The sequence below is a fragment of the Lasiosphaeria miniovina genome, assembly GCF_030549165.1.
Source record: "Lasiosphaeria miniovina strain SMH2392-1A chromosome Unknown B0T26scaffold_5, whole genome shotgun sequence".
NCBI lineage: Eukaryota > Fungi > Ascomycota > Sordariomycetes > Sordariales > Lasiosphaeriaceae > Lasiosphaeria > Lasiosphaeria miniovina.
In genome coordinates, this window is record NW_026848224.1 from 125454 (window position 1) to 153093 (window position 27640).

Sequence of the window (27640 nt, forward strand, 5' to 3'; positions counted from 1 at the left end):
GTTTCCCTCCTCCCGCTGCCTGGACCGGGCTGGGCAGTCCCTGTGCCGGGCTCGCGCAATCCTGCCCCCAGCACCCAGCACCCCAGCACCCTAGCACCCTAGCACCCTAGCAGCACCCCGGCAGCCCCACAGCAGAAAAAAATTCCCAACGCACACTGAGGTGGAACCCAATTCTCCCCCACACGCACCTGCCCATCAGAGCAGTGCCACGACTTTGCTGGCGCTCGTTGCCGTGCTCTGCTGTGTCGTCCGAACCCCCAATAACAAATAGCACCTACCCCGCCACCTCTATTCCCACCCATCTCGACTCACCACTTGCCAAAACTCTGAAATCGTACATTGAATGACCGCCCTTCCGATTCTCGACGCCTTCGAACCCGCGCACTTGCCGTGTCACTGACGCCTCGCGGCCCGCCATGTCGCCGGGACTGAAACCCTTGATTCTCCCGCAGCTGGTGGAGGAGCGGAAGAAGCAGGAGCTATACATGGAGCTGCACCAGGAGCTGCACCAGGAGCTGCAACAAATTCACGATTCCGAAGATGCGTGCATGCCGTCCCAAATCGCAAACTCGTCCGCGTCCGACATCGCGTCGCTGTCTCCCATCACCCCTACGTTCCCACGCAGCGCCTTCCCGAGATATTCAGGCTCCGTCTCGTCCCTAGACATGGCTGCCTCGTCCACTTCAGATAGTCCCGCTTCGCCCTCGCAGCCCACCAACGCGGCCAAAAACACCAAATCGCAGCTTCCAGACGTTCAGGAGGACCCGCTCGAGAGAGAGGACGAGGGTGTTCCACTGAGCGTGTTTGGTCTCTACAGCTGTCTGTGTAGGTGGCGCGCGCCATTGCCTTCCCTTCTCTCTTGCTAACCTGTTGGCGCAAACAGGCGACGAGCCGTGTGACCACAATGACCTCGTCCAGAGCACGTCCATGTATCCGTACATGGGTTCAGAGCTCTACTGCGACCTCGGCTTTCTTAGCGACAGTGACTTCAATGGGAGCCCGAGGCAAAAGAAGAGGCGCCATGGGTCCGACGCAGGTTTCTCGGGCTGGGGCACGAGATTGGGGTCAAGGCTGGGCAACCTCCCACGCTGGCGATCCACATCGAGGCGCAATCAGTTTACCTTTTCCCCGGCTTCGGATCCCTCCTTGGACCAGCGCCCCAGCTTCTCCCGTGCTGCGTCCAGCAGGTCCTCGTCCATCTCAGTCCCAACCCATGGGCCTCTGGACCGGTCTGCTGAGCCGCCCCTGCCAGCAACCCCTGCGCTCTCGTTTTACGAGAGTTCCGAGAGCGTAGTTCTACCTTCACCGCTCGAGATAGCCCAAGCAACTGTGGGCAAGAGCCTGGAACGGGACCGCTCCATGGCTACCACCCCCCTGCTGCCGCCGCTTTTAACAGACACATCTTCATGTCACGCGCCGGCGCACTCGCTGCAGGCCTCGCCTTTGCAATCCCCTGCCATCGCGCCCTCTCCAGTCCAAGAACTCCAGTCACCTCCGAGCTATCCCACACAGCCCTATCCCACACAGCCCTATCCCACTCCGCCTCTGAGCGCTAAAGCCTCCATCTCCTCCTTCCGTCGCGGGACTGTTTCTAGCACGTTCAGCGATGTCTCTTCCCCGATTCCATATCTACTCGATCACCACGACGCTTGGTCCGATCGCCTTGGGCATGCAAATTTCACCATTGAGCCCAAGCCTTACGTACCGGAGACAGCCGACCTCGCCATCCTACAGGCATTCCGCGCCGACTGGGACCAGGCCAGGACCAACTACACCAAGCATCTCGCGCGTACTGCAGAGCACTACAGCTGCACCTCCAAAACCTATCTGCTTACCGAAGCGAAATGGACGGAGATAGAGCAGGAATGGCGCCGCGCTGAGGACGACCTCATCCATCGCCTGGACCCGAACGGAAACGGGGAGGCTCTAACAACCCTCCGGCTACGACGCGCTGCCGAGGAGATGCTCCCGGCCGCCATCCCCAGGATGCTCAGCGACGAGGGCAAGTTTCCAGAACGTGGAGACGAGGACATCGTCGGGCCAATGGCGCGTGACGCAGTCATGGCACGAGACAGCCATGACGAGAAAAAGAACAGCGCGTCGGGTTGGCTCAAGAATCTTGCCGAGAAAGTGGGTTTTCGGAAGTGAGAACAACCTGGAACCCTGCCATCTTTTTGTCCGATTCGCCCTTTGGCCCACGTCCCCATGGAGAAGTGGTTTGCCCGAGAAGTCTGAACCTCGCAGACTCCCGCCGAGACCACACGACAACCTTATGAAGTGTACGACGCTACGTGGGACATGCGTCATCCTTTCTTTGCATATTACGCATTTCATTTTTTTCTCCCTCATTCCTTTTGTCTAGTCATTATTCCAGCTTGAGATACCCCACCGGCCTATGCTGGCGTCGCTCCTTAGTATTCTTGGTACTTGAACGCCTGGACGTGGCGTACCGGCGTCCTTTTGTCTTTCCACACGTCTGCCACTGCGACAGCTTTGGGTCTTACACATTACTGTTTAAAATTTACTATTTGTTATCTAGACATTATTGGGTTCCGAGACGGCGACGCGGTGCCGCTCTCTGTAAATACATGTATGTATATGTATCTCTCTTGTTGGTTACTTACTTTCTCTGGGCTCCCCGTTCAGATGGTACGAAGCGGGACGGGTCGAAAAAGAATTATGGTATGAGACCTACTCGAAATAGACGGATAGCGGGGTCCACGGCTCACAGCATATTTCATAACTTTGGGTTGGGGTTTCTAGTCAAGCTGTACAGAGCTTGGGGATGGGGTATGGCTCGGCTCTGGTTGTTTGTGGGAAAAAAGGAGGAGAAAGGCAGCTTGCCGTCTGCGCTACCTATTTTGTACACCATGCCATGTTGTGTCCAACGTGTTTCCACAAGCGAGACACCCTTAATGGGGATGTACGGCCTTAGACATCAGGGAGGCAGGTCTCTTGCTGAGGCAGGCTCGGAGGGTTTGGGGGCAGTGGGGCTACCTAGGGCTCAATGTTACCAAGTAGCTTTGAATATGACGAGAAGGGTGTTGTATAAAGCATTCAACGTACAGCGATTCGCACGCCAGTGACTGGCGTCTTAACTGGGGTAGAGATGGCCACAAAGTGAGGATATGTGCAACAGGTACGACTCGTGGGTCGTCCAGCCGTAGTGCACCGTTACTCCCTCTCATAGACGTCCCTCGCCGTTTGGCCACGACCTTCCCCAGCTTATCAAGATCGCAAAGCTTGCACCCTTAATAGTTTCTCTTTGTGAGAAAGTCACGATTTTTGTAGCTTGCGGGATACGAAACACGTGGCGTCCAGTTGGAGCTTGTCCCGTCGCCCTTGGCCGGGCGCCAGCAGCTTGGTCTCACTCTTTTCGTATTTCTCCTTAACAGCGCGGGGCAGGGAGGGAGAAAGGTAAGGTAGGTAGCCAGCAAGCCAGCCAGCCCATCGCACGCGAGAACGCGGGAACGCGTTGCACGTGTGCGGGGGAGGAGATCCAGGTCTGTCCCATCGAAACGAAACCCATGCGGCATTCGCAGGGGGGGGGGGGTGTAATAAGAGCCCCAGTTATAGGGAAAAGCAAGGTTATTGGTGTACATCAGTGCGGGAATATTAGTGGTGATCCAATACCTCGCCAAATAATACCCGGACAAAACAGGTTGCCCGGGTGAGCAAGCTTTCCGATTCCCGCCTGCCGTTGCAGCCTTCCATAGAAGCCAAGAAAGACCTTGGGAGCGAAGAGGGTTTATGACGGAGGTATGATGGAGGAGATGGCGGATTGCACAGACGGCCCAGTGCAGGAGTTGAGGAGGGCTTGTCGCACTTCTTGAGGTGTACGCAGTGATGAATGGCCAAGGTACTCCGCAAGGCGAGATAAGGTATCAGGCTATGTACCCGGGGTACCTCGGCAAACGATCCAGGAAGGAAGGGGCCTGCAACGACTGCCTCTCCCGGAGCCGAATGGCCCCAATTCTCAAGCCCCCGATTGGGTCGCTTGTTTTTGGTAGGTCAGGCACATGGATTTGTAGGTGAGTGCGGTGAGAAGGAATGGGACGTGGACAACGCACGACGCATCTTTTGTGCGACTCGGGCACAATCAGTCGAGCAAGTGGCCTATACTGGTCCCAAGCTAAAGACAGTCCCTGGGAGGATTCCCTGGAGTATCCTCACTGAAGTACTTTAACCTATCTCACCTTACCTACCCGCGAGACCGCCGCCGCACAGCATAGGTCTGTGTGCACCGTATCATCCAGTCTTGAGCGAGATACTAAGGTAAGGTAGGTGACGCAGACAGAGCGGCCGTGGACAGACAGTCTGCCGCCCCATTGGAGAATACACATGTCTGTAGCGAGCGTTGGCCCGAGTCTGTCTTCCATCCAATGGATGCATCGTGCATTTGCCAGCAGCGCTCCTTCCTTGGTGTGTACAGGCACTAGTACCTGCCCATCAGTCGCTTGCTCCCGAAAGCTTTGCACAACTGCGCCATGCAAACTACCTAGGTACAAGGCGATGCAACTGCAGAAGCGAAGCACTTCGTCTTTTTATTTGCAAGCCAGCGATTGAGACCCTTGATCAAGTTGGCAGCCCCAATGAGTTACTATCACGGGCATGTTAATGGTCGAGGCGAGAATTTGTAACAGGACGGAAGTTCCAGCCATTCCACTCTCAATCTTCTGCTTGCTGATCATCCGTATACTCAGCAACCTCGGGAAAAGAGAGAGGAAAGGAGAGATTAGAAATACAACAACCAGGGGCACCTGCACTGTCCCGGTCAGACATCGGCAACCGAGCAGCATCCATTGGATAGGGATCTAAATGCCTATAAGACAGCTTGGAGATCTGCGCGCTCCCGCCCGCCCTTTCGCCTTCTTGACCTCTGGCCAAAAATAACCCATCCTGCACACGTACCTTGATGTGCCCTGGGCTTGGTCCCTGGGGAGGGGTGAGAGGGCATAATTCCCAATAGCGGAAACTGCGATCCATTTTACCCGTTCTCGTTCACATTCTCCTCTTGTTCTCCCGAGTTCCGAGGCCCGAAATAGGAGTTCCGGGTGCAGGTTCGTTCTGTCCCCGCCCGGGGTGCCTTTTTTTTTTGGCTTTTGGAGGTTTGTGTAACCCACATGTGTACTAGTTGGTGCCAGCTATGGACGGGGTTCGAGCCACTCGGGTTGCTTCGTGTGTGTAATCTCCAGTCGGTACTGGACGCAAATTCCGGGACCAGCCTTTTTTTTGGTCTTGTCTTGTGCTCCCGGCCGCCCCACGGGTCCTCTCATGTCTGTTTCTCCTTCTTTCCCGTCAACCCAATTTCCTTTCCTTCCTCTTCGGGCCCTTTTCCGCTCCCGTTAAGCAATGCCACACAGGAGGGAAAAAACATAAAATGTCGGTGTCGGTGTCGATCCACGCTCCAATGACATCAAGTCTTATGAAAAACGCAAGGTTAATAAGGCAGGGCATCCTTACCAAAGCTAAACCCGTCTCCCCCGACGCAGAGTTTCCCGCGCCGGCTACCTTCGCATTTGGGTATAGTTCCGACGCTGAAACTAAAGTTGGGGCTGACAAACCCGCCAGCCCGGAATTGGGTTGAATGACGCACCAAGCAAAATCTATAGTTTCATGTTGACAGCTGGCTTACCTTGGTCCCTGTTTTAGTGCCGCCGCCCTGGGCAGTGCTTCTCTTTGCCACCAAGTCTGGCTTGTGTGACGCAATGCCACTTAGTTTAGCTTGTCCTGGTTTGGGAGTCCCCACCATTATCGGCTCCTAGTGAAATATGGATATTGTAGGGGCACCTGTAGTGTTGCCGTGTCGACCAGTAAGTTTAAGTTCAACGGCCTTTAGTTTGACATAGGTCTCACTAATGCAGCTGGGGTGATGGTGAGCGGCCCGCCAACCGGACTACTAATTAAAATAGATAGCTCAAAGGCTACTCATTTAGCTTTGATGGTTTGTAGCTTCGCTGTTTGTGAGGTACTTGGCCGATTGTTTATAGCTAGATACACGTCGAGTGAGTGGAATGATATTTCAAGAGCCGATTTCAAAGTCACAGTACGCGAGTACCCATGTATGGGTATGAACTTCAAGATTCAGCTTTACATGGAGTAATAGAGGAATCAGTGGTTTTTCGTCCAAAACACAAATAACATTTACAGATGCTAGAACAATATTCCAACGTAAAGGCGCTCATTTTGACCCTCATGGAAACATGGTGCAAATATGTCTTTGTTGTGGTAAGCAAGCATTATGGTTGAAATAGCTACGTCACGTCTGCTTCCGGAGTTGGTCCTGCGAAAACGGAACGATGTGCCCGGGACAGCTTCAACAAGAAAACAAATTTGAAATGATATGAGAACGAGCAGTCTCCTGATAATTTAGGGCCCGATTCATATTTATTCCAAGAAAACCCCGCCATAAAACATCGCAGTGTCCAATTGCACACCTGGCAGGGTACTCGCTCAAGAATTCCGCGCAAGACGTGAAGTGCGGTAGATCTCAAGAGCCATCCAGAACTACGACAAAAGAAGACACAATGGGGTTCGTATCCAAGTATCTCATGGTAGCCCTGCGGTTGTGGGAACTCATCTCTCGGTCATTATTCTCGGCATTCTCGCCCGCTTTCTCCATCTGCTCACCAAGGCGGGAGCTGAGCACGATGGGCGCGTTATATACGCCATCTCCTTCGCCGTAATCAGCACCCTATACTCAATATTGTTCATGCCGCCGTTCATGCACGCGTTCCTAGCACTTCCAGCCGACTTCGTGCTCTTTGTGACGTGGCTTGTTGCTTTCTGCCTTTTAATAGTGGTAAGCAACCAAGAAACAGGGCGTCCCTAACTACTCGATGACTGGATATTAACCAGTATATCGTGTCTAGCGTTCGGGTACGGATACATGCGGCTCGTATTGGTACTGGAGCTATTGGGAATATTATTGGGGCAGCTAGCGGTACTATCCGTTTCCCGTCCTAGGGCCCGGCGACATCAATTACGATGGGTGTGGTCAGTGGAGAGCTGTTTTGGCTTTCTCGTTTATCGTGTCCTTCACCTATCTCGTCAGCGCCATTTTGGTAAGTCTCCCAAAAAAAACAACGTCCATTGGCTTACGGACATATTTGCACTAATTAACCACAAAACAGGGTTGTTCTATGTTGGCTGGCGGAAATTTGAAGTCGGGCCAGACCAAAGATGAGGTAAGGTAGAATCTAAGCGGGACCAGCAAAGCCCTATAGAACGAGAAAGAGATATATGTGCCAATTGCGAGTCCTTGGCATCATCAGAGAACTCTTTTATATATCTCTCAATTATTTTTTTGTTAGACTTCCGTTTCTGCTTATACAAATCGCTGTTCCGGGGTGCCATGCGGCTCTGCTGCTCTCTGAACAGGCAATCGTAGCATTTCGTTTGGACGGGATGGTACTCTTTGGTCGTAGCACCTTGGCATATCAGCGGGAAATCGTTGCATCTTTCGAGCTGCCAGTACGTTGTGTGGGTGCAGGTAAATTGGTAATGTTTATCTTTACACATATCGCAATGCTGAGCCGTGACTCTGGAGAGCACCAGAAATTAGCATCTGTATAAAAGTCGTGACGGTTCGTGGCTTGGTCCGCAAAGGGGGCAAGTACCTCAGTGTATTGTTGTAGGTTTTTGTGAGGCCGAGATGCAAGAGTTGCAGAGGACAGTCTGGTATGGAGTTGCACTTTTGTGCGCTCGCGGCGATTCCGCCAGGGTGGATTCGTGGAAGGCGCAAGTGATTGGTGAGTCCAAAGCGCGTTCTTGATGATGAGAATGGTCTCCAAAAGGTGGCTGTTGGTTGTTGAGAGCAGGATACTAGAGGCAACTTATAGGTGCGCAGCGAGCGAGATCCGCTTTCTCATCCCAGGATCCTGTCAGAGCTGGAGCGAGCTAAGAGTAGTCGGGATCATTAGCTATCCCAGCCTGCATCGTTGCTTCGTCGTGATCTCTTTGTGACTTCAAAAGGGTCGAGGGGCCACCGTGTGAAACCAGCCGTGACGGAGGTAACCGTAGGGGAAGAGAGTTTCGGTGCCTTTTGGCAAAGTGCGATCCAGCGCAAGGGCATCGCCATAACTGCTTCGGGAAAGTGAAACTCTTTCCAGAGTGCTCCAATCTGTCATGTCCGTTTCTCAACCTAGATCATACAGAGACCATGAGAAGACAATCTTGCGACGGAAACGCCACTCCAGTGCCGGGTGATTCGCAGCAATCCACGCAGCAGTTCACGAACCTCCCCATTGGAAAGGTCACTTTCCCCTCTTAGTTCCTTAACTCCGCCGTGACTGACATATTACAGCGAAACAGAGTCATGCAGACATAATCATAGATACGAGAGGCTCCATGAGGCACTGGCAGCGCCGCTCGGCGCAAAACGATTCGTGACCTATTCACGCCCCATTTTCGAAGCTCGATAGATGGAATCTATCCTGTATTCTTTGCGCTTCCTCCCCCCAGCTCCTTCGTGTAGATTACCTTTGTCGTGACCGACACTTTAGCGTGACAACACGGTCCGACATGGTCAGAGAGACTAGAAGCTTCAATGTGGTCTTGCAGACGTAACCGTCGATAGCAAATATGAAAAGTCTAATTTCTAAAGGAAAAATTATATTACCGACTTGAGTGCTTTCAATTTCGATTATGATTAGACTAGTTTTGGTATGAATCCGGGTTCGTGTATAAGCAGTGCTGTCTTGGTGCGGTGGCGCCGGCGAGACAGAGGATTTCTTCTGTTGCAAAGGAGCGCGTCACGGGGAGCATGGGTAGGCTGTTGGAAGACTTGAAAAACGCAATCCGATCTCTCAGTCTCTTGGCCTCGCACTGCCCACGAGAGCTCCGTTTCACCAGACTAGTACTCTTCGGGCTACAAAAACGCCCTGACCAAGTCGCAAGCCCCTTAGTCAGACGGGTTAAATCGCAGCTGTCAGTTGATTTGCGAAGGACTTCACCTTCTACCAAATTAACTAGGAAGTCGAAGTACCCTTCCTTTTTTACTTGGCATACTCAGCCAACCAGCGGCCTGCGCTAAATATAACCTTAAAGTACCTATATCATCCCAAGATATATTTACGAATCAACCGGCCTGACCATGTCGGAAGCTCCTTGGTCAGGAAGTTTTTGTAGCCCTCGAGAGTAGTCCCAGGGGTGGTCGAACCAGGCGAGAAGGGTATGTTGAAGAGACCTCCCGCCCGCGCGGATCTGACCAGCTCTACGGAGTATTAGTTTCGTAAATGTTTTGGGAAATAAAGCACCTCCCTCGGAAATTTTGTTCTTGACCACCACAAGACAGGGCGGCTTTCGTATTCAGATGCTACCTATAACGAGGGCATAGTAAGTACACTAGGCAAGCGAAGCCGACTTCCCTCGGCCCCTCACGGCTTGAAATCTTGAGCTAGTGGTCTTATCATAGTAATTAGTTAGGTTTCCAAAAACTCTTAAAAGCCAATTCGGGACCTGAAAAGAGGCAAATCAGTACCTATTAGCGTACTACAGAGAGGAGTGGTTGGAAGTATGCCAATCACACAGCCAGCGCAACCGGCCTAGCCCTCAACGGATGCATGCTCTAAAAACCTGGCGATCCAGCGTAGGCTAGCAGATCTCGACTCGAACGTCCACAACTTTGACATTCCGCGTCTCTGTGACCCCAGGTCGTGATCGAAGGCGGGATCAATTAATCGATCAAATCTCAATTCCAAAGGGTGTCCGCGGAGAAAATGAGGGGGAAAATCGCATATTCAATAATTAGCGCCTCGAATAACTATGCCCTACCCAAATACGAAGGATTTCTTCGCCGCTCCGGCTAGCAAATTGCAGTCCAGGTCGGCAAGCAAAGCGGAGTCGAGCGAAATTAGTATAATGCGACGCTGGTTGTCTCCCCCGTCACAGAAAACGATTAAAAGGGTGGAGCAAACTGACAAACCAGCACGGGTTCATTCTGATCTCGGTTTGTTTGTTGTTCCACTCATTTATCCTTCCAGAATCGCAGAATGGAGCGCTCCGGGCTCACTGGGCAGTACGCCATCTGGCAGATTGTGCTCCATTCTCTTTCTCTGGTGCTCTGCATCGCGATCATTGCCGCGGCCAGCTATGCGACGAGTTTTGGGTTCGGGTACGGGGAAGGAATGGCAAGCTCCTTCGTCGTGGTAAGCACAAAAAGACTACAATTGGCGACGCGCTGCATCATCCATCCACCCATCCCGCCGGTCCTAACATTCCATACCTAGGCTTTCTGGGCGCTTGGCGTAGATGTTGCCGAAATGGTCGCGCTTGCAGACCCAAAGAAGCGATTGCGTCGCTGCACAGAGCTCGGCCGAGGCACCCTCGAGATTTTCACTGCCGCCATCTGCGTCCTTCTCCCTCTTTTCCTCTACGGAGCGGCTCACTTTACCCATGGTTGTGTCGACAAGCCATTGAACGACTGCGAAAATGGTGACATCGTGAGGAAAGCTGACCGCGGCGTCACTTTGGCCATGGATATGGCCTTTGCTGTGGCGTACGTGTCCATCTTTGTTGTTGACATAGTCTTGATGATGTATGTGAAGTGAAGCTGACATACCTTGTTGTCGCTAGGGGATTGCACTTTATCTTTTTCATCTTTGCATGTGTCGAGTACTCTGCGAAAAGGAAGCAGACGAAGGGAGAGACCTAAAGACCAGAGACTAGGGGTATTACATCGAGCGCTCGACTACATGGGGACCACCACCATCGCTTTGGTAGGTGTATTCAGAAGATGATCTGAAGGAAACGATGTGAATTACTGTGTACTTGTACGAAAACTGAAGGTCCGCTGATACTCTAATGGACTGAAGGGTCTTTGAATTCTGATAGAAAGCAGCAGTGCTTGATTTATGAGTTACTTTGAGATAAACTTACCCTCAAGGTAAAACGAATAGTTGAAATAGCAGCTGCCTAGGTCCAGCCACGGACCCTAATAAGATGCATTACATGTTTTCTTTTTGCTTCGCTCAGTATGATTAGATTAGTTACCGTGCGTTTAACACCGTGTAAAGAGAAAGCTGCGCAACTGCTAATGGAACTTGGCACAGGCCACGAATACCTTGGTTAGGTAGCTATACTTGTCAATCAACTGGTGGGTAGCAGAGATCATCCCAGACACGCCCCGGACCAGTGTCAAACCAGGGATTGGAATATATACGTCTTTCGGTTGTATGAACTGTGCCAGTTGGCAGGATAATTTTTGCTTGTTAGCGTTTTGAACATCCAGAGCCTAAATCGAAAATTTCCAAAGATTCATGAACTGCTCTATAACATTTTCACAGTGCACAGGAGTCCCGGAGTATTATGTTTAGTTTCCTTCAACTCAAGGAGTGACTTCACAGCTAAATCTGTCACCCAAGTGAAAGAGTTTTAGAGTAATTACCTTATGAACTTGACTTTGGCGCCAAATCTCGAGGTTTCGTCGTGTGCTACCGACAATTGTGCTTTTCTCGCAACCGTTGAACAGGTACGGAATAATTGGAATAGTTAATTGTGACACAAAAATACCTTCTATACGGGGTTAGTCTCCAAGCTCATACCCCATTGCAATCCTTAAGTCTGGACATGGTTGCGAGTCAATCGGTGCTTGAGGAGCACTTAGGAGCTCGAAGCTGTCAGTAGTGCCGTTGGGTTGACATGCATATCTCTGTTGACGCTTTGCCCTGGGTGTTGCCAAGAGCATTTTGCTGCCCAGAGAGGAGGGGGTGGTTGGCGCGAGACTGGGCGGGGCAGGTCGTGAGGGGCTGGTTCAGAGGAAAGACCCCTGGGTTTCCCCCCGCACTAATCCCTTCTAGGATAACCGCCATTGCAATCTCTTTCGATTAGCACTTCTACCCCGCCAAACGGAGACGTTCTCGATGGGAGGCGGGCAGCAGCCCTTGACCGCCAGGGTGCCAGAGGTTCTAAATGTCCAACTGAATGGGATATTTCCTCACTCTCCACCGGTTCGCTCTTCTATTCACTGCAATCGTGCTCCTCCCTGCATATAGTTTGCCAGAACCTCCTGCCTCGCCTTCGCTCTACCAGTCGCCAATCGTCAGTCACCAGCCGCGCCGCGAATCTTTAACCATGGCCGCCGAAAAGGTCTACCGCGCCAGCACCACGGCACCCGTGAACATCGCCGTGGTCAAGTATGCAGGGCTCGCGTCGTTTTTTGCAAGTCTAGTACTGGCCGGCTGACCCGTCTCTTATCGCTACTGCTGCAGGTACTGGGGAAAGCGCGATGCCAAGCTGAACCTGCCGACCAACAGCTCGCTGTCGGTCACGCTCTCGCAGTCGGACCTGCGCACCCTCACGACAGCCTCCTGTTCCGCCTCGTACCCTGCCTCCGAGGGTGACTCGCTCATTTTGAACGGCGAAGCCGCTGACGTCGCCGGTGCCCGCACCCAGGCTTGCTTCCGGGAGCTGCGCGCCCATCGCGCTGCGCTGGAGGCTGCTGACCCGTCGCTGCCCAAGCTGTCTGCCATGCCCGTCCGCCTCGTATCCGAGAATAACTTCCCGACCGCCGCCGGCTTGGCATCCTCCGCTGCCGGTTTCGCAGCGCTCGTGAGGGCCATTGCCGATCTCTACGAGCTCCCCGCGTCTCCGTCCGAGTTGAGTCTGATCGCGCGGCAGGGCTCTGGTTCCGCATGCCGGAGTCTGTTCGGCGGCTACGTAGCGTGGCGCATGGGCGACGCCGCGGACGGCAGCGATTCGCTGGCCGATCAAGTGGCCGAGGCGTCGCACTGGCCCGAGATGCGAGCGGTGGTGCTGGTTGTCTCGGCCGCGAAGAAGGGCGTCAGCTCCACGTCGGGCATGCAGCAGACGGTGGCGACGTCGGGCCTTTTCCAGGAGCGCATCACCAATGTCGTGCCGCGCAACATGGAGGCCATGGAAAAGTCTATCAAGGAGCGGGATTTCTCCGCCTTTGCCCAAGTCACCATGCGCGACTCCAACTCGTTCCACGCCACCTGTGCCGACACCTACCCGCCCATCTTCTACATGAACGACGTGTCCAGGGCAGCAATCCGAGCCGTTGAAGCTATCAACACGGCTGCCGGCCGGACCGTGGCAGCCTACACATTCGATGCAGGCCCGAATGCCGTGATTTACTACCTAGAGAAAGAGACCGAGGCCGTCGTCGGAACCCTGTACCGCACGCTGGGGGAGATTGATGGCTGGAAGGCGGCCACAACCCAGAGCCTGAATTCTTCCGTGTCCCTGGATGAGGGTACTGCTGGGATATTGAAGGCTGGCGTAAGCCGGGTCATCATGACGGGCGTTGGAGAAGGCCCCATCAAAACAGACGAATACCTGGTTGCCGAGGATGGAAGTCCCGTCAAGAGGTGAGACCGTTCAAGTCAAGGCGGCGTTAGCATGGCGTATATGTTCGAAAGTAATATCGGGAAATGAACTGCTGTGGTTGGGAACCTCTCGCTGTAGGCTTGTCCGTGTGCCCCAAGGTGCAATACAAATTCGGTTCATTTGCTCAGTGCATATCCAGTTACCGTCTGCCTTGAAAATGCTTTCTTGTTCGCATAAGAGATTTGGTGAATGAAAGACGTTTGTCATGGAGTTTCGAGTACGGTTGCCGTAGCCCCTGTTGATGGCCCCTGTCTCTTACGTCAGGACGGCCCGAGGTGAGCATGGCACATGCATAAAGTACTGTACCAACCATGTAAATACATACACAATTGAACGTGCAGTACGTTGCAGGATACCAATTTACAGGCCACATTCCAAGGTGCTGACGGTAATTGAACCACACTATCCGTAGTCGGTTCCAGGCTGGGCGGGAGATCAGCGTCGTGACGGCCAGCGACGCCAAGGACAACCACGGGAGAGAATGTCGACTGCATCAAGTTGGCTCGGGCGGCGAGCGATGAACGGGCAAAGATCACCAATCCCCCACACGTCCCTGCTTTCTTCGGTTCTGTCGTTACGGCGCCACTCCCCCCCTCCCTGGCCAGCGCGTCGCCGCCAATGTTGGCGAAACCATGAGCAAGAGCGTCTTCGACATCGACCCGGCGGGCAATGTACTCTGCAGGTACACGGACGGCCACGGCGGGGAGAAGGGCGGCCTCATTAAGACAGTGAGTTAGCCGTGCGCTTCACGCAGCCACCTCGCATTAGCAGTGGCTCTCCCATTACATCGCAGTCGCGCCCTGTGCGTCGGGTAGTTATCGCGTCGATCTGCGCATCGCCGCATTGTCGAGCTTGCACCCACTGACAAGACCACTCGCGCAGGAGAAAACCGCCGTGCCCCTTGCCAAAGCTGTCCTCTATGCCTTCCTCCCCGCCGGCTACCCCCACACAGTCACCGATGACTACCTCGCGTACCAGACGTACGACTCCCTGCAGGCCTTCGCATCGTCTATCACGTCGCTGCTCGCGAACCGCGCGGTGCTCGAAGGCCTAGGAGTAGGCGATTCGTCGTCGTCGCCTACTGGCGCCCTGATCCTCAAGATCACGGGCGACACCATATCCCGGATCGCCACCATCATGTTTGCGCACCGCATGGGCCAGGCGATCGAGCCCGAGTGCAAGTTCTACCGCTTCCTGGCCGACATCTTCAACGACTCGGCGCAGTTCCTCGATCTCCTGACGCCCGCCCTGCCGTACCTGCCCAAGCTCAGCGTCATCGTCTCGGCCGGCGTCCTGCGTGCGCTCTGCGGCGTCGCCGCCAATGCCAGCAAGGCCAGCCTCTCGGCGCACTTTGCCCTGACGGGAAACCTGGCCGAGCTCAACGCCAAGGAGGCGTCGCAGGAGACGGTGGTCAGCCTCCTCGGCATGCTCGTGGGGACGCTGGTGGTGCGCATGGTTGAGGACAAGCAGGTGGTATGGATCATGATGATGGTCTTGGCTGGCGTCCACCTCATGATGAACTACCGCGCCGTGCGCAGCGTCAAGATGCGCTCACTCAACCGGCAGCGCGCCACCATCGTGTTCCGCGAGTGGCTCGAGCACAACACGATCCTCGACCCGGCTCAGGTGGCGGAGCGCGAGAGCATCCTGCTCAGGGGCCGCGGGGACCTGGCGAGCAAGAGCGGCGACTACACGGGCTTCTGCGACTTTGGCTCCTACGGCGATATCAAGAAGTTCAACCCGCAGGGCTACCATCGCTACGACTTCGAGACGGCTGCGTACTTTTTGGGCATCTGGCACCACGGCGGCAGCTTCTACATGCGCATTGCGGTCAAGGAGGGAGAGACGAGCGCCCTATCGGCCTGGTTCGATGCCGTGAACCACGCATATCACTTCGATTCGGCGCTCAAGGACGGGCTGGAGAGCCATTACGAAAATGAGATGCCGCTGGGCTATGTGTCGGAGGACCAGAAAAAGTCTCTTTTCGCGGCGCTGGCCAAGAAGGGCTGGGACCTGGAGGTGAACGCGCTGGAGACTAGGCTGCCGATTCGTGTCCGGGTTGGCGACGCGAAAAAGGGTATGTGATTACTTGCTGGCACTTGTTGTCAACGGGTTCCCATTGTCAAAACCCCCTTCTTCCTCCCCTTGCCCTCTGCGTCAGCATTTTCTCGCATCTACAACCTTTGTGATGTAATTTAGAGTACTCTCGTCAACGATTTTCGCGCTAACATGGCATCCTCTATTTTCCAGCCCTCCCTGTCTTGGAAAAAGATCCTGCACACCATTCTGGGCACCAAGAGGTCAAGAACGATTAATCCGATGGAAGGATTCGGGCGATTGGCTGCACAGCATTGCGGCAATGGGGTCCGTCTGTACCAACATTTTGATAAGCATAATAAGGGGGGGCGCGTTTAGAGGTCGAATCTGCGTAATATACCGGATATGGAACGCGATGTGGGTTTGGAACGGGTTGCATTTTATACGAGATACCATGCGAATATGAGGCAAACTTTTTCTTGAGATTTTTGGTTTTATCTAATTCTCTAAGCCATGATACTTTTGGGGGGATCCTCCCACCCTCCCCTCACGTCCCCCGTGTTAACCCACGCCTTCCTAAACGCCGCTCACAAAAGATGGTTCGGCCGTGTTTCCGCCGACGGTAAGAGTGGATTATACATAGTGTTGTAAACAGGTTATATTAATACAAAGCCATAATGGGCACAGAACTGCCATCGAGATCCTGGCACGCATGGGCTCACGCCAGCCCCGTCGCCCGCAGGGCCCTCATCTTGACGCCTTCCCAGGTATTGAGCTTTGGGCGGACGTCCAGGTAAAAGTTGAGCTTGCCCGGCCCGGACGCGTCGTTCCGCCCCGCGTAAAAGTCGATGATGTATTCCACTCTGGTGCCGCACCGGTCGACGACCCAGTCGTGCCGGTCAAAGGGCGCCGTGTAGCCCAGCAGGGTGTTGAGGCGGGCGCGCGGGCTCATCCTCTCGCTGAGCCCGGCGAAGCTGTGCAGCCGCGGGCCGCCGCACGTGCTGCTGCCGCCAGCGGGCCCGGCCACGTACGGCGCCTCCCACCGCAGAATCTCGCCCCACGCCCGCTCGTTGACGGCGTTGTGGATCGGAACCACCGTCTTCATGTCCGCCGCTGCCGACGCCCCGTAGCCCTTGCGCTTCATGGCGTCAAAGAACATCTTCTCTGACGGGTACACCCAGTTGCCGCTGACCGACGCGCCCGTCTCCTGCTCGTGGTTGGACGGGCACGACGACGGGCCGGGCGTCGACGAACGCGGGATGCTCGACACTTCGCGGTCTTCGCCGAGCGGTAGAGGCGCATTCGGTCGGGCGGCCCGCAAGGTCTGTGTAGGGGTTGCCGTGGTGGTGGTAGGTTCGGGGTTTCGCTGCTGCGTGCCGAAAGGAGACCGCAGCCAGGACGACCAGGTCGACGTAGGGGGCTGCGCAGTGTTGGGTGTGGTGGGTAAGGGCCCTGCTGCCGCTGTTGCTGTTGCTGTTGCTGTTGCTGTCGCTGCCGCTGGCGGCGTCTGAAGCTTCCCGCTCTGCTCTGCCGCTGCGGATGTGGCGCGTGCCTGTTGCAACCACATCTCGCGAGTCTTGTGGTCGACGGGACATCGCTCTTCTGCTGCCCCAGCTGCGGCTGTGTCGGGCTTTGGCTCCTTCATGCTGGCGGTTGCTATGGAGCCGCTATCGCCCACGAGAGCAGACGCGTTCTGGCTGACGAGAACTGTGTCGAGGAGGTCGGTGTGCATTATGATGGCATTCTCCGGCGCTCCTGCCGTATTTTCTTGACGCGCTACGTTGGTCGCGGTGTCGCGATGACAAGAGAAGTGCACAGTGGCGGGATTTAGGGAAGGGCAGGTTACAGTACATGCACAGTAAGGAAATTTAATTTCAGCGCCAGCCACGGCCCGAACGGCGGGTCCCATTCGGCAGGCTACTACGGCTACCCGTAGTGGCTTGGCCCCGCTTGGCCGAAGCGCCTCATCAGCCTTTTCTGAAACAATTCACAGGCCTTCGGTCCCAGTGCCCCGGGGAATCAAGCAATCTATAAAATGGTCATCTGGTACTTGCCGATACTCCTGTCTTTTTGTGAGATCGACGAGCAGTCTCTGGCTTTTTGCGGTCCAGGGCTTCGAGCCATGTGTAATTTTACCACTCGAATACCAAAGAAGCCACCCCAGACCGACGAACGGCGCTCAATTTTTAGGGGGTTTTAGAGGTCAACCTGACATAGGCCCGGTGCCCATCAATTAAAGTAGCCCGGGCTGGTGAGTAGTCGTGGGTAAGGTTAGATTCACTTCTGATGGGCCGTGCTGGTTGGGTGCCAGGTTCGGTCAACCAGGCCCTGGGATCGTGACACAGCCGTGCAAAAGTTAAGGTGTCTCGGCTATCTCTGCTCCGTCGCCTGTACCGTCATGGAGACCACACGCAATATATCTTCTGCTCGTCGAGTTTTCAGTTGCATGCACGGGGAATGTTGTTTACAAAGTGGAGAGCGAACCTGCTTTGCTTGCTCTGTGGCTAATTTTCTTACACCTCAACAGGTACCCGGCCAAACGTGGCGCGGTGAGGCTTCTGGGTAGAAGATATACATCTCAGGGTTCCACCCGCTTCCCAAGCTCCAAGCTTGACCTTTGTGCGTGGGGTGTCGGTCTCTTCGCGCGCCAGCTCGGACCACCCATGAAACTAACAAAAGGAATATGCCCCCTGCCGAAGAAAGTTGCGTAGATATGTTCGAAAAGCCGACCGATGAATGCATCCCGTTTTCCAGACAAGCCTCTTTATGAGACGTGATCTCGCGCTCCATGCGTCGACCTTTTTCGTTTCCATTTGTACCTCGCCCGTATCTTAACATTCGTCTGGATAAAGAAAGAACCCCTAACCCCTGCGTGGAATCATGCTTTTCAACGTCGGCCTGCCCATCTCCGTCCCATCCCCGTCATAGCAACACTGTGCACGTATTCTCAGGCAAAGGCCGCGGCGCCGCCCGTCTCAACCGCCTCTATCTCGGCGAGACTAATGGGCGTTCGGTGGAACCGAGAGGGGAGTTCATTCCGGTCAAAGAAGACGCCCTTGGGCGGGGAGACGGGGCCGAGGTCAGACCCGGCGAGACCGCCAATTCCCACCTCGCTGGACTTGATCGTCTTGCGGAGAGGCCCAAACTGCTGGGCGTGGTCGCGGTACGAGCTGAATGTGGAGTGCGACGGCTGGGTGAATGAAGCTGGGAGCGAATGCGTGGGCGACTCCGGGTGCGGTTGTGGGGCGTGGTCGATGGATGCTGTCAAGAGAGCAAGCAATGTCAGTCATGTCGGGTTGAGAGAAAGAGAGAAGCGCGGGAACCTCTGGCGATGGCACGCACCAGGGATCGTTCTCTTTCCGATGAACTTGATGGAGGGTGTTCGCTCAGCGTGCTGAGCAGCCTGTCGCAAGACTCTAGTGGTGAACATGGCTGGGTAGGTTTTTGGCGGGTTTACGCGAAGACGAGGCGGGGGTTTTCGGTCCTAACGAGGTGTTTTTGGAAAGAGACGGGCGGCTCGCACACAAGCTTTTCTCCTCGCGACGATTGCTGTCCCTGGTGTATTTCGGAGCGCAGTGGGCAAGCACACTTAAGCGATAGCCACACGTCAGCTTCTGCCACAACGGCGGAAGGACAGGTCGAGCGAGGAGAATTGGCAGGGTGAAGTGGTCGAGAGCGGATTGCCTAGGTGGAAAAGAACGCTGCTTGCATGGGGGAGGTGGATGAAGGCTTGATAAATGGGGGCTTTCACAAGCTTCCAAATTTGCTCACACACGAAAAAGTCACCCACAGTCTTTGGGCGGTCTCGGCCAATCAGACGGGATAATCCATGCGCCTCGGCGGGCCCCGAAACCAGAAACCCCGAAATCCGGAGGGGTGCACCACGCAAGTTCGCGCCAAAACCACGCCATGCTCAGCGATGCAGCCATCCCACGCTGCACTCGCGCTGCACTCCACGGAACGTCTCTAGCTGCAGCAAAATTGATGCCGTTTTCCTTTTTACCGACGCCTACTAGAGATCTTGCGTGGACTAGATGGAAAACCGTGGACTAAAGCGGCTTAGCTGCACGGAAAGCAGCTTAGCTGCACGGAAATGGAACTTGAAGTCCATAATCGGATCTGGTTCTTCCCACCTGTTTCCGTTCTTCCGTACCTTACTTATCTTTGGGAGGACGTAAGAGTGTATTAGTGGGTTTAGAGGCCCACTCCTTATCTCACAAGTGCCTTGGAGTAGGGCTGAATGTTGGGCTGTGATGACCCGTCCTTCCCCGCGTAGCCTGCAGCGTGCTTCCTTCCCAAGTTCCCAGGGCTTAGTTTGCGTGAGACACTCCATGGTAAGAATGGTTTGTCCTTTCCCAGCGTGCCGAAGACGAGCTAGCTAGGTGTTGCATCTTAAAACAGAAAAATCGTAGGACGGACGAGCCTGAAACCAGAATACCACGCACCCTGGCCGCCCCATTCCGGACGCTCAGTTGCCAGGCATCCAATGCACTGGGCCAAAATTTCCCTCACCCTCTTTCAACACGCAGAATGTAACTTCAAACCACCTCATTCTAGCCACATGTCTTGATACTGCAAATATTTACAAGCGCGCATGAAGCGGGTGCAATTTTTTTTTTCGTCCTTCCCGTGTCACACTACCGGAGTTGACCGAGTGAAAGTTCTGCCGTGCGTCTCCGATCGCGGTTGTCTATATCGAGATCGTTCCGTCCAATTACCACTAGGCTCTAATATGCACCCCACGCACCTGAGGCTAGTCAACTAGTCACAGAGGACATCCCCATGATCTTAGCGTAACGAATGTACGAGAATGTCTTCCGGGAATGAACTGCTCTATTAAACTTTGGGGAACAATAATGGGATAAATCTCATGATCTGCCCACTTTCTTCCCGATTTCATGTTCAGAACGATAGTAAATCAAGGGCAGCAATGCAAGGTACCTATCACCACCTCGGCAAAATGTCCAGCATATTACGACTGGAGATGAAGGAAGTAAACACGCGGCTATTTAGCTGCAAGTTTGTTGCAACTCCTTACAACTCGAAACACTGGTGATTTCAATTACAATTAATTATCTGTCTAAAAAGTTCAACTTTACATTAGTTACATTCGGCCCTCTATAGCTGAAGGTGGGCATAGACAGGCAAACCTCCGCAGTCCGATATTCAACTAACAGACGAGAAGCATTCATAACTCTCTCTTACCTTATCCAAGGGGTTCATTTCAGGCATAAGCATGAGAGGGCAAGAAGTGAAGTCACGGTTTTTGGACTTGATAACAACTTCAAGCAATGATATAGCAGCCGCGCGTTGGCTTTTGGCTCTTTGAGACTAGAACACCAAATATGCCGAGACAACAATGTAGGCTTAATTCCCGGAAACCCAGGACGAAGCTATCCAGATACATACGATGTGCCTGAGCTATCAAAGTACCTTTGTTTGCCAAGACAGAGCAAATAGAGAGATCTTCAAGAGGCAGAATTGTATAACGCTCTAGGTCGATGCCTGATTCACCATAGACCTTTATATCTAGCGCTGATGTCAGGGAACTGATACAAGAACTGTTTCATGAAACAAATATTCTCGCGCTCAGCGGTCTGGCTAAACATGTACCTAAATAGTCAAGGCATACTAGCACACCTGATATGAGTAAGATAAAGCCTGGACATTAGCTGGCCTCTACTTTACCAGTAATAATCAAGTATCAGAGCCTTACACAATCACTTAAATACGACGTCAAAGTAAGTTATTGAGTATTAAAGTATCATTGGGCTACTTCTTCAGAGCAGAACAGCCAATTGTTTTTTTTATTATGTGTGCGCTATAGCGCCCGAGATCAGGACAAAAGGCCACTGTCATATAGATGTCATTACGTTCTTACGAACCGATACCATCGGTGTACAGCATGCCGGCGATGCTGGCCGACGTTAACGTGGCTAGAACACCCGAGAACAAAGCCGACACGGCGACCTTCAGGACATCACCAGAGCGCTTGGGAGCAATCTGAGACAGCACACCGATTTGGATTCCGAGGGAGCCAATGTTGCCGAAGCCCTGCATAAGGTATCTTGTCAGAATCTGCCAATTCACCGACCGCGTCTGAATTCAATAGGGTGAGGAACAAGTAACTTACGCAGCAAGCATAGGTGGCGATCACTTTCGAGCGCGCGGCCATGCTGATAAACGGCTCCAGCTTGGTGAGGTCGCTGAAAGCAGCATATTCGTTGATGATGATCTTGGTGCCGATGAGCTGGCCGACTGCGCGGAGATCCTGGTTCGGCACGCCAAGCAGCCAGGCAACTGGGTAGAGGAGGTAACCGACGATAAGCTGGAGCGAGAGCTCGGGGTTGGTAATGCTCCAGTATCTGCCCCACCAGCCCAGCAAGCCGTTGATCAGACCAACCAGGGCGATGATGCAGAGGATACACGCGACAATGGTGCCGCCGATCTTGATGCCGAGCCAAGCGCCATTGGTGAAAGCATGGAGAGCATTGACGCTCTCTTCCGCCTCGGCATCCTTGGGAATGATGACCTCGCCCGATGTCAGTGTATCCTCCGTCTCGGGGTAGCGCATCTTTGACACGGCAAGAGAGGCGGGAATGGACATGATGCAGCTGGAAACCAGAGCCTGGGGGTTGAGGCCGAGGCCGATGTATGCAACGAGAACGGAGCCGGCAATGGTGGCGAAACCGCAAGCCATAATCTGATGGAGCTCTGCCATGGTCAGGTGAGGCATGAAGGGCCGAATCAGCATAGCAGACTCGCCCTGGCCGATAAAGGGCGTGGCAGCCGCAACAACAGCTTCAGCACCCGATACCCGCAGAGCCCAGAAGAAAAAGACAGCGAACTTTCCGATGAACCACTGAATGAAGCCGAAATAGTAGGCCATCTGTACGAGAGCGACGAAGAAGATGATGGGGGGCACGACGCCACTGATAAACCAATGCAAAGGGGGAACTGTCGGGTCGGTCAAGAAGACAACACCTTGGTCGGCGAAACCCAGCAGAGCGCGAGCTAGCTCGGAGATGAAGGCAAATATATCGTAACCGGCATGAGTACGCAGCACGAAGAGGGCGATGATAAACTGTGAAAGCATGCCGCCGATGACAGTATGCCATGGAATGCGCCTCCAGTCGCGCGATGTGGCAGTCAGGAGGGCAATCATGACGAGCAGGCCAAAGATGGAGATGGCACGATTAGACCGCGTGTTGTCTCCAGTCTCCTCGGGGACGAAGCTTCCGACCAAGAATACTGCGAAAGTACCGGCGGCAGCCAGCGGCTGGTGCAGACGGGCGGGGATTGCCTCATAAACCTTGAAGACCGAGTGGTTCCAGATCCAGGCGACGGGTACCAAGGCGAGGGCAGCCGGGACGTAAAAGGTAATGAGACGAATCAGGATGCCGATGTAAAGCAACGTCGGCTTCAGCCACCCCATGTTATCGCTGAAACGGTGGTTGATGAGACCAAAGATCCACCATCTGACAACACCCTCGACAAGTTAGCATCGCAGCAATCTCAGGCTCCCAAAATGACGGGAGGAAAAAGAAATAAAAATAGGCCGAGCATCACGGTGCAGAGGAAATGGACGAAAAGTAAACAGCGAAAGGGCGGGGAGGGAGAGACTCACGCAGTAAACACAATGAAGACGATCAAGTGAATGAGCTTCCTCCAATGTCTCCACCGCCGGTAATATCCGTACGTGTAGGGCTTTGCATTTCTATACCGGCCATCGTGAACCGAGCCGACGTGCGTGCTCTGCTTCTCCGGGTCGACGTCATACTGTGCAGCTGGCAACGAGACGTTCTTTCCGTCCAGGTCACGGTCGCCGCCGCTGATACTAGAGCTAGCCTTGTGCTGCAGCGCCGGCAGAACCTCGCTCTTCTCGCTGGTGTTGCTGCCAACGACTTGCGGGCTCGGCTGGATGGTGTCCGAATCGTGGTGTTCAGGGGCGCGAGCCCCGTCAGCGGGCGCTGCGCCCGTCTCGGTGGTTGAGACCATGGCGGATTTTGGGCTGCGGTTCGGAGCGGCGCGTGGATTAGGTGCCTTGGGCGAGGCGCGGGTAAGCAATGTCCACCTGAGGGCCCTGCTGCCGCAACTTGGAACTCAAACGGTCAATTCGAGTTGGGTCGAGCGAGGTAAAGCAGCTTCCAGTCTCTCGGCGGGGCACTGGCGAAACTTTAATACCCACACGACTTGGCCACCTCACTTGTGCTCGTGGAATGCCAAGACCCTGTAACGGAGGACAGGCCACGACTGGAGATGGCTAAGGCAGGAAGAAGCAGGTGGGAAGGGACGAAAGCAGCACCGCTGATAGCATACAGTCCCGCTCGGGGTACGTGTAATACCTACAAATGGACGGCGGCGACTGCTAATTCGACGCCGCGACGAATCGCAAACAAAAAATTTCGGCATCCCCGCCACGCACGATAGAGAAGATAAGTTGGAGATAGCTATCTTAGCACGGAAAGGAGGGCAGAGAGCTAGCCTGCGAGACCATTGGCTCCCGGCTGTTGTTTGTAGCACCTCGGTGTTACTCGCGGTGGGGCCGCGATACTGGCCTGCCTCCCTTGTGCTCCCACCGAGGAAGACATATCCCGTAGAGGCGGATTCTGACGAGTGACACGCGACAGGATCCGCCAAGCCCCACAAGAGCTCGCCCTGCCTAGGGGGCTTGCTCGGGCGATACCGCAGATCGAGCCAATGCGGCTTAATTGGCCAATCAAAGTCAATTTGGACGGCCGCCCCGCAAAAGAGGCGAACGAAAGCCAGTTCGCCGTTGGAGGCCATCGCTAATCGGAGCAGGGCTTGGAGGACGTGCCAAGCCATTAGAACCCATGCTGGACGTTCTGACCTTCTTCTTTCAGCCACCCACCTCATCGGCCGCATCTTATCTGGAGACCGAACCAGGTCCTGTGGCGATGGCCAGACTAGGCTAGAACGCGCCTGCAGCATTCGGCTCGCATCTCTGTGGGAATCGCTAGAATAATCACTAAGGCAAGGTATTTGATATCGTTCCGCATGGGCGGATTTTCCGTGCACCCAAAAAGGAAAAAGAAGGTGCACACTAGTGGGGGTAACTGGAAAAACAATGAGACGGCGGACTTCTTGATCGCTCTCTTCACGCGTATTCGTTAACCGCCACACCAATCAACCGGTAATCCCGTACTTTCCATGCTGCTAGTAGTTCGGGGCGCTCGCTTAGTCCCGACTACCTAGGAATCCTCTACGGCAGCAACACCTTCCTCATTGAGGCCCTGCAACCGTTGTGGATTGCCATTGACGAAGCGCATGTACCCCAGAAAGTGCTCTGGACCCTAGCTCAGCTCGGAAGCTAGAGGGTCTACTTGAGGAGCCTCTGGGCTAGACCACGGTATACGATGACATTAGGTTGATAGAGGAAGTTGAAGCCAAATGCTCAATCACCTGCCCAACACAGCGGGTCTTTCTGTTTCGCGCTTGCGCAACAAGGTGCTCTTATCAGACGGATATATGATCTGGGCATCAAGGCAACAATTTGGGGGGGGGGGGGACTTTTAGATTACACAGCTGCTTCCAATCTGCATCGCTACCTCCCCAAGGCAACCCTACCTAGCATCCCGAGGTCCCAGAGTCCGAGGATGTGCAGGGACATTTCCACGTGTCAAGAAGGGTCCAGCAGAAGGCACGCAGTACGCATGAGACCATCCCGGGCACCTAGAGTGACAATTGATGAACTGCAGGGACCCGCCCTCCTGGGCAGTCCCGCTGCTCTGGATTATGATGATAAAGACGGCGGTTGGCCACCGGCGCGCTTTGTGAATAGGCAGCTTGCGTTGATGGCTTGATTTGGGTCGTCTAACCTCGTTAATTAAGACATACACGCTTCGACTTTCCACGCCAACAGTCCGCCGAGCCGGCATCACTAGCCTGTCTGCGCAACCCACTTCGATGAAACCACAGGAACTAGCAGGCCTTTACGGAGAAAAATGGGCCGAAAGATAGGACCAAAGATAAGAGAATCCGAAGGAAATGACACGAGAGGAGGAAAAAAAAGACCAAAGCTGATAGCAACTTATCACTTACCGGATAACAGAACAGCACCCACCTCCGCATATTAGAAATCTAACGTTCGAACCATCTCCCTCCGAGACTTCGAACTGCACCCCAGCAGGCGCACGAGAGCGTTGAAATCACAACGATGACAAGCTATCCGCTTTCAGACTGTTCACTTAAAGCTCGGCCACGTGCTTCCCGAGCCGAGAGATGAGCACCTGTGCATTCTCAAAGTTTAGCTTGTTGCGCATCTCAGGCGTGAAGTCGAACGCCTCGAGATCCTCGAGGAATGTTGGGTACGCTGGGGAGGGCGCGTAGGGGAAGTCGCTCTAATCACACAAAAAGTCAGCTCGGGCATGAAGGTAAATGTGGACCATACCGGGGACGATGATCTTACCCCGTAGACGATATGGTCGTGCGGCACGAGATCGAGCAGCGTCTGCAACACCTGGGGCGACGAGGACAGGGCAACGTCATAGTAAAAGGCCCGGAAGGCCTTCGCTGCGTCATTATGCGTTGTGCCCATGTTCCAGTTGGCCAGGACATCAGGCGCCTTGCGCAGGGGCGTCAGGAAGCGGCTGATGAGTAAGGGCAAGGTGCCGCCCGCGTGGCTGAGGATGACCTTGACGTTGGGATACTTCTTGAGCGTGCCGCTGGTGATCATGTCGACGGCCGCGCGCGTTGTCTCGTGCGGGTAGTCGATCAGCGGCTGCGTCATGTAGTCGTTGACCCGGGTTGTATCTACGGGGTGGGTCGGATGCACAAAGACGGTCACGGCGCGCCGGTCGAGCTCCTTCCACACCGGCTCCAGCACCGGATTGCCAAGGTACGTCGCGTTGGGACCGTAGCGCGTGTATAGCGTGACGCCGTCGGCCTTGAGCGTGTCCATCGCATAGGCTATCTCGGCGATTGCAGCCGATGCGTTGGTAATGTCGGGCAGCGTCGCGAAGAAGCCAAATGTCGAGTGGTCCTCGTCACGCAGAGCCGCCGCGTACTCGTTCAGGCGTCGGGAGAGGTTAGCCTGAGCCCCAGGGTCCTTGATAATGCACGGCCCAGGCGCCGTGACGGATAGAACGGCCGTCTGGACTCCTAGGTGCTTCATGATCATTCGAGATGAAGATGGCGACCACTTTGGCGTCGGCCAGCCGCTAGGGTCTCCTGAATAGCCCAGGAGCACTTGTCAGAGCATCGTTTTCTGGGACTCACCCAACCTAGAGATAATTCGTGACCCCTGAGTACCGCCGAGCACCTCGGGGAACATGAAAAGTTGACGACGTACCTCCGGCGTCTGCCACAGCTAAACGAGAGAACAATAAGTGGTCAGCGTTTCAGTCATTCCTCGCAGTGCGCATATACTTTTGGTTCCTCGCATCTCAACATGGCATCAATGAAGAACCGACTCACCTTGAGCATAAAAATCAGGCACAAAGTGGTGATGCAGGTCGATTTTGTTCGTGGGCGGCTGAGCAGGCCATGTCATGCCTTTGTCGAGAATCCATTGCTGGGCGTGGTTCTGGAGGCTAGCCAGCCCCGACAGGACCGGAGTCAGATATTCGCTCCTCATGATTCAGAGGTTTGACTAAGGTTCAATTGTCAAGGCTTTGCTCGCTCAAACGACTTGGCCAATTGATTCTTTGTCGAATGGCGCACCCGCGAACACCTTTATAGATGTACTCTAAAAGTCTAAACAGGAGCCGCGATGAGCTACTTGTTGTTAGTCGACTTTTATGTTTGTGTCGGGAGAGTCGGAAATGCTCTAAATGACGACGTCGGGATGTCTGCACGCCGGAGTTGAGTTCCTTTGCATTCCCTGACTAAGCCTTCTGAATCCGGGAAAATCAAGTATAAACTCCGGGCGCGGCGTTGCGCATTCAGATTTTGGGCTCCGAGGACCGAGATGCTCTGCAGTGCATGACAGCTGCCAACAGCCCGCCAGATCGCTTGCATGAAGTGCCGCTTCCTCCCAATGCGCGCCTAACCTGGTCCTGGCAAGACTCCACTGCAGTGGGAGTCTCGAGTCTTGTTACTCGATGACCTTAGTCAAACGCGTGTTTCACTTTACTCGCGCCGATCCAGGCGAATTTCCTCCCTTTCGTCTCAAGGAATTTTAAATCTGATTTTTTTTGCACCCCTTCTCTTTAACCGCTCGTCAGACAAAGTCACAACGAACTAAGACCAGGCACATTTGAGCTCCACATCACCAGAGCGACGAGATAAGAGGGGA

The 27640-nt window shown here is 54.3% G+C and overlaps 11 protein-coding genes across 11 annotated transcripts; 6 read left to right on the forward strand and 5 right to left on the reverse strand.

The window, feature by feature from the left end:
- The first annotated feature begins 100 nt into the window (after positions 1–100).
- On the forward strand, positions 101–2368 carry B0T26DRAFT_336255 (uncharacterized protein). The gene is made up of 2 exons (XM_060434452.1): positions 101–825; positions 884–2368. Exons 1-2 carry the CDS (start codon positions 417–419, stop codon positions 2146–2148), a joined length of 1674 nt encoding a protein of 557 aa, XP_060293702.1. The 5' UTR covers positions 101–416; the 3' UTR covers positions 2149–2368.
- Positions 2369–3237, forward strand: B0T26DRAFT_336248 (uncharacterized protein). The gene has a single exon (XM_060434451.1). It carries the CDS (start codon positions 2589–2591, stop codon positions 3084–3086), a length of 498 nt encoding a protein of 165 aa, XP_060293703.1. The 5' UTR covers positions 2369–2588; the 3' UTR covers positions 3087–3237.
- A 2143-nt stretch (positions 3238–5380) lies between these two features.
- B0T26DRAFT_779390 (uncharacterized protein) lies at positions 5381–8335 on the forward strand (the record flags this gene model as incomplete). The annotated part of the gene is made up of 13 exons (XM_060446668.1): positions 5381–5523; positions 5797–5813; positions 5850–5875; positions 5917–5944; positions 5991–6005; positions 6158–6228; positions 6488–6802; positions 6859–6879; positions 6942–7064; positions 7134–7187; positions 7381–7473; positions 7670–7751; positions 7842–8335. The coding sequence occupies 13 exons, from the start codon at positions 5381–5383 to the stop codon at positions 7901–7903; spliced, it is 1050 nt and encodes a 349-aa protein (XP_060293704.1). The 3' UTR covers positions 7904–8335.
- Positions 8336–9910: 1575 nt separating this feature from the next.
- On the forward strand, positions 9911–10973 carry B0T26DRAFT_714124 (uncharacterized protein). The gene is made up of 3 exons (XM_060442166.1): positions 9911–10148; positions 10230–10498; positions 10576–10973. Exons 1-3 carry the CDS (start codon positions 9993–9995, stop codon positions 10652–10654), a joined length of 504 nt encoding a protein of 167 aa, XP_060293705.1. The 5' UTR covers positions 9911–9992; the 3' UTR covers positions 10655–10973.
- An 832-nt stretch (positions 10974–11805) lies between these two features.
- On the forward strand, positions 11806–13658 carry B0T26DRAFT_714127 (GHMP kinase). The gene is made up of 2 exons (XM_060442167.1): positions 11806–12134; positions 12210–13658. The coding sequence occupies exons 1-2, from the start codon at positions 11923–11925 to the stop codon at positions 13330–13332; spliced, it is 1335 nt and encodes a 444-aa protein (XP_060293706.1). The 5' UTR covers positions 11806–11922; the 3' UTR covers positions 13333–13658.
- A 29-nt stretch (positions 13659–13687) lies between these two features.
- On the forward strand, positions 13688–15870 carry B0T26DRAFT_714128 (vitamin B6 photo-protection and homoeostasis-domain-containing protein). Its single transcript, XM_060442168.1, has 3 exons — positions 13688–14075; positions 14230–15424; positions 15598–15870. Exons 1-3 carry the CDS (start codon positions 13980–13982, stop codon positions 15660–15662), a joined length of 1356 nt encoding a protein of 451 aa, XP_060293707.1. The 5' UTR covers positions 13688–13979; the 3' UTR covers positions 15663–15870.
- On the reverse strand, positions 15871–17203 carry B0T26DRAFT_714132 (cytochrome c/c1 heme-lyase). Its single transcript, XM_060442169.1, has one exon. It carries the CDS (start codon positions 17114–17116, stop codon positions 16103–16105), a length of 1014 nt encoding a protein of 337 aa, XP_060293708.1. The 5' UTR covers positions 17117–17203; the 3' UTR covers positions 15871–16102.
- Positions 17204–18331: 1128 nt separating this feature from the next.
- On the reverse strand, positions 18332–18814 carry B0T26DRAFT_752624 (uncharacterized protein; the record flags this gene model as incomplete). Its single annotated transcript, XM_060445545.1, has 2 exons — positions 18332–18645; positions 18727–18814. 2 exons carry the CDS (start codon positions 18812–18814, stop codon positions 18332–18334), a joined length of 402 nt encoding a protein of 133 aa, XP_060293709.1.
- Positions 18815–21120: 2306 nt separating this feature from the next.
- On the reverse strand, positions 21121–23034 carry B0T26DRAFT_714138 (putative nucleoside:sodium symporter protein). Its single transcript, XM_060442170.1, has 2 exons — positions 21518–23034; positions 21121–21438 (listed from the first exon to the last, which is right to left on the reverse strand). The coding sequence occupies exons 1-2, from the start codon at positions 22817–22819 to the stop codon at positions 21262–21264; spliced, it is 1479 nt and encodes a 492-aa protein (XP_060293710.1). The 5' UTR covers positions 22820–23034; the 3' UTR covers positions 21121–21261.
- B0T26DRAFT_336473 (uncharacterized protein) lies at positions 22904–23484 on the reverse strand. Its single transcript, XM_060434453.1, has one exon. It carries the CDS (start codon positions 23380–23382, stop codon positions 23008–23010), a length of 375 nt encoding a protein of 124 aa, XP_060293711.1. The 5' UTR covers positions 23383–23484; the 3' UTR covers positions 22904–23007.
- Positions 23485–25145: 1661 nt separating this feature from the next.
- Positions 25146–27227, reverse strand: B0T26DRAFT_714142 (uncharacterized protein). Its single transcript, XM_060442171.1, has 4 exons — positions 26821–27227; positions 26696–26713; positions 25814–26574; positions 25146–25745 (listed from the first exon to the last, which is right to left on the reverse strand). Exons 1-4 carry the CDS (start codon positions 26978–26980, stop codon positions 25593–25595), a joined length of 1092 nt encoding a protein of 363 aa, XP_060293712.1. The 5' UTR covers positions 26981–27227; the 3' UTR covers positions 25146–25592.
- Positions 27228–27640: the final 413 nt, after the last annotated feature.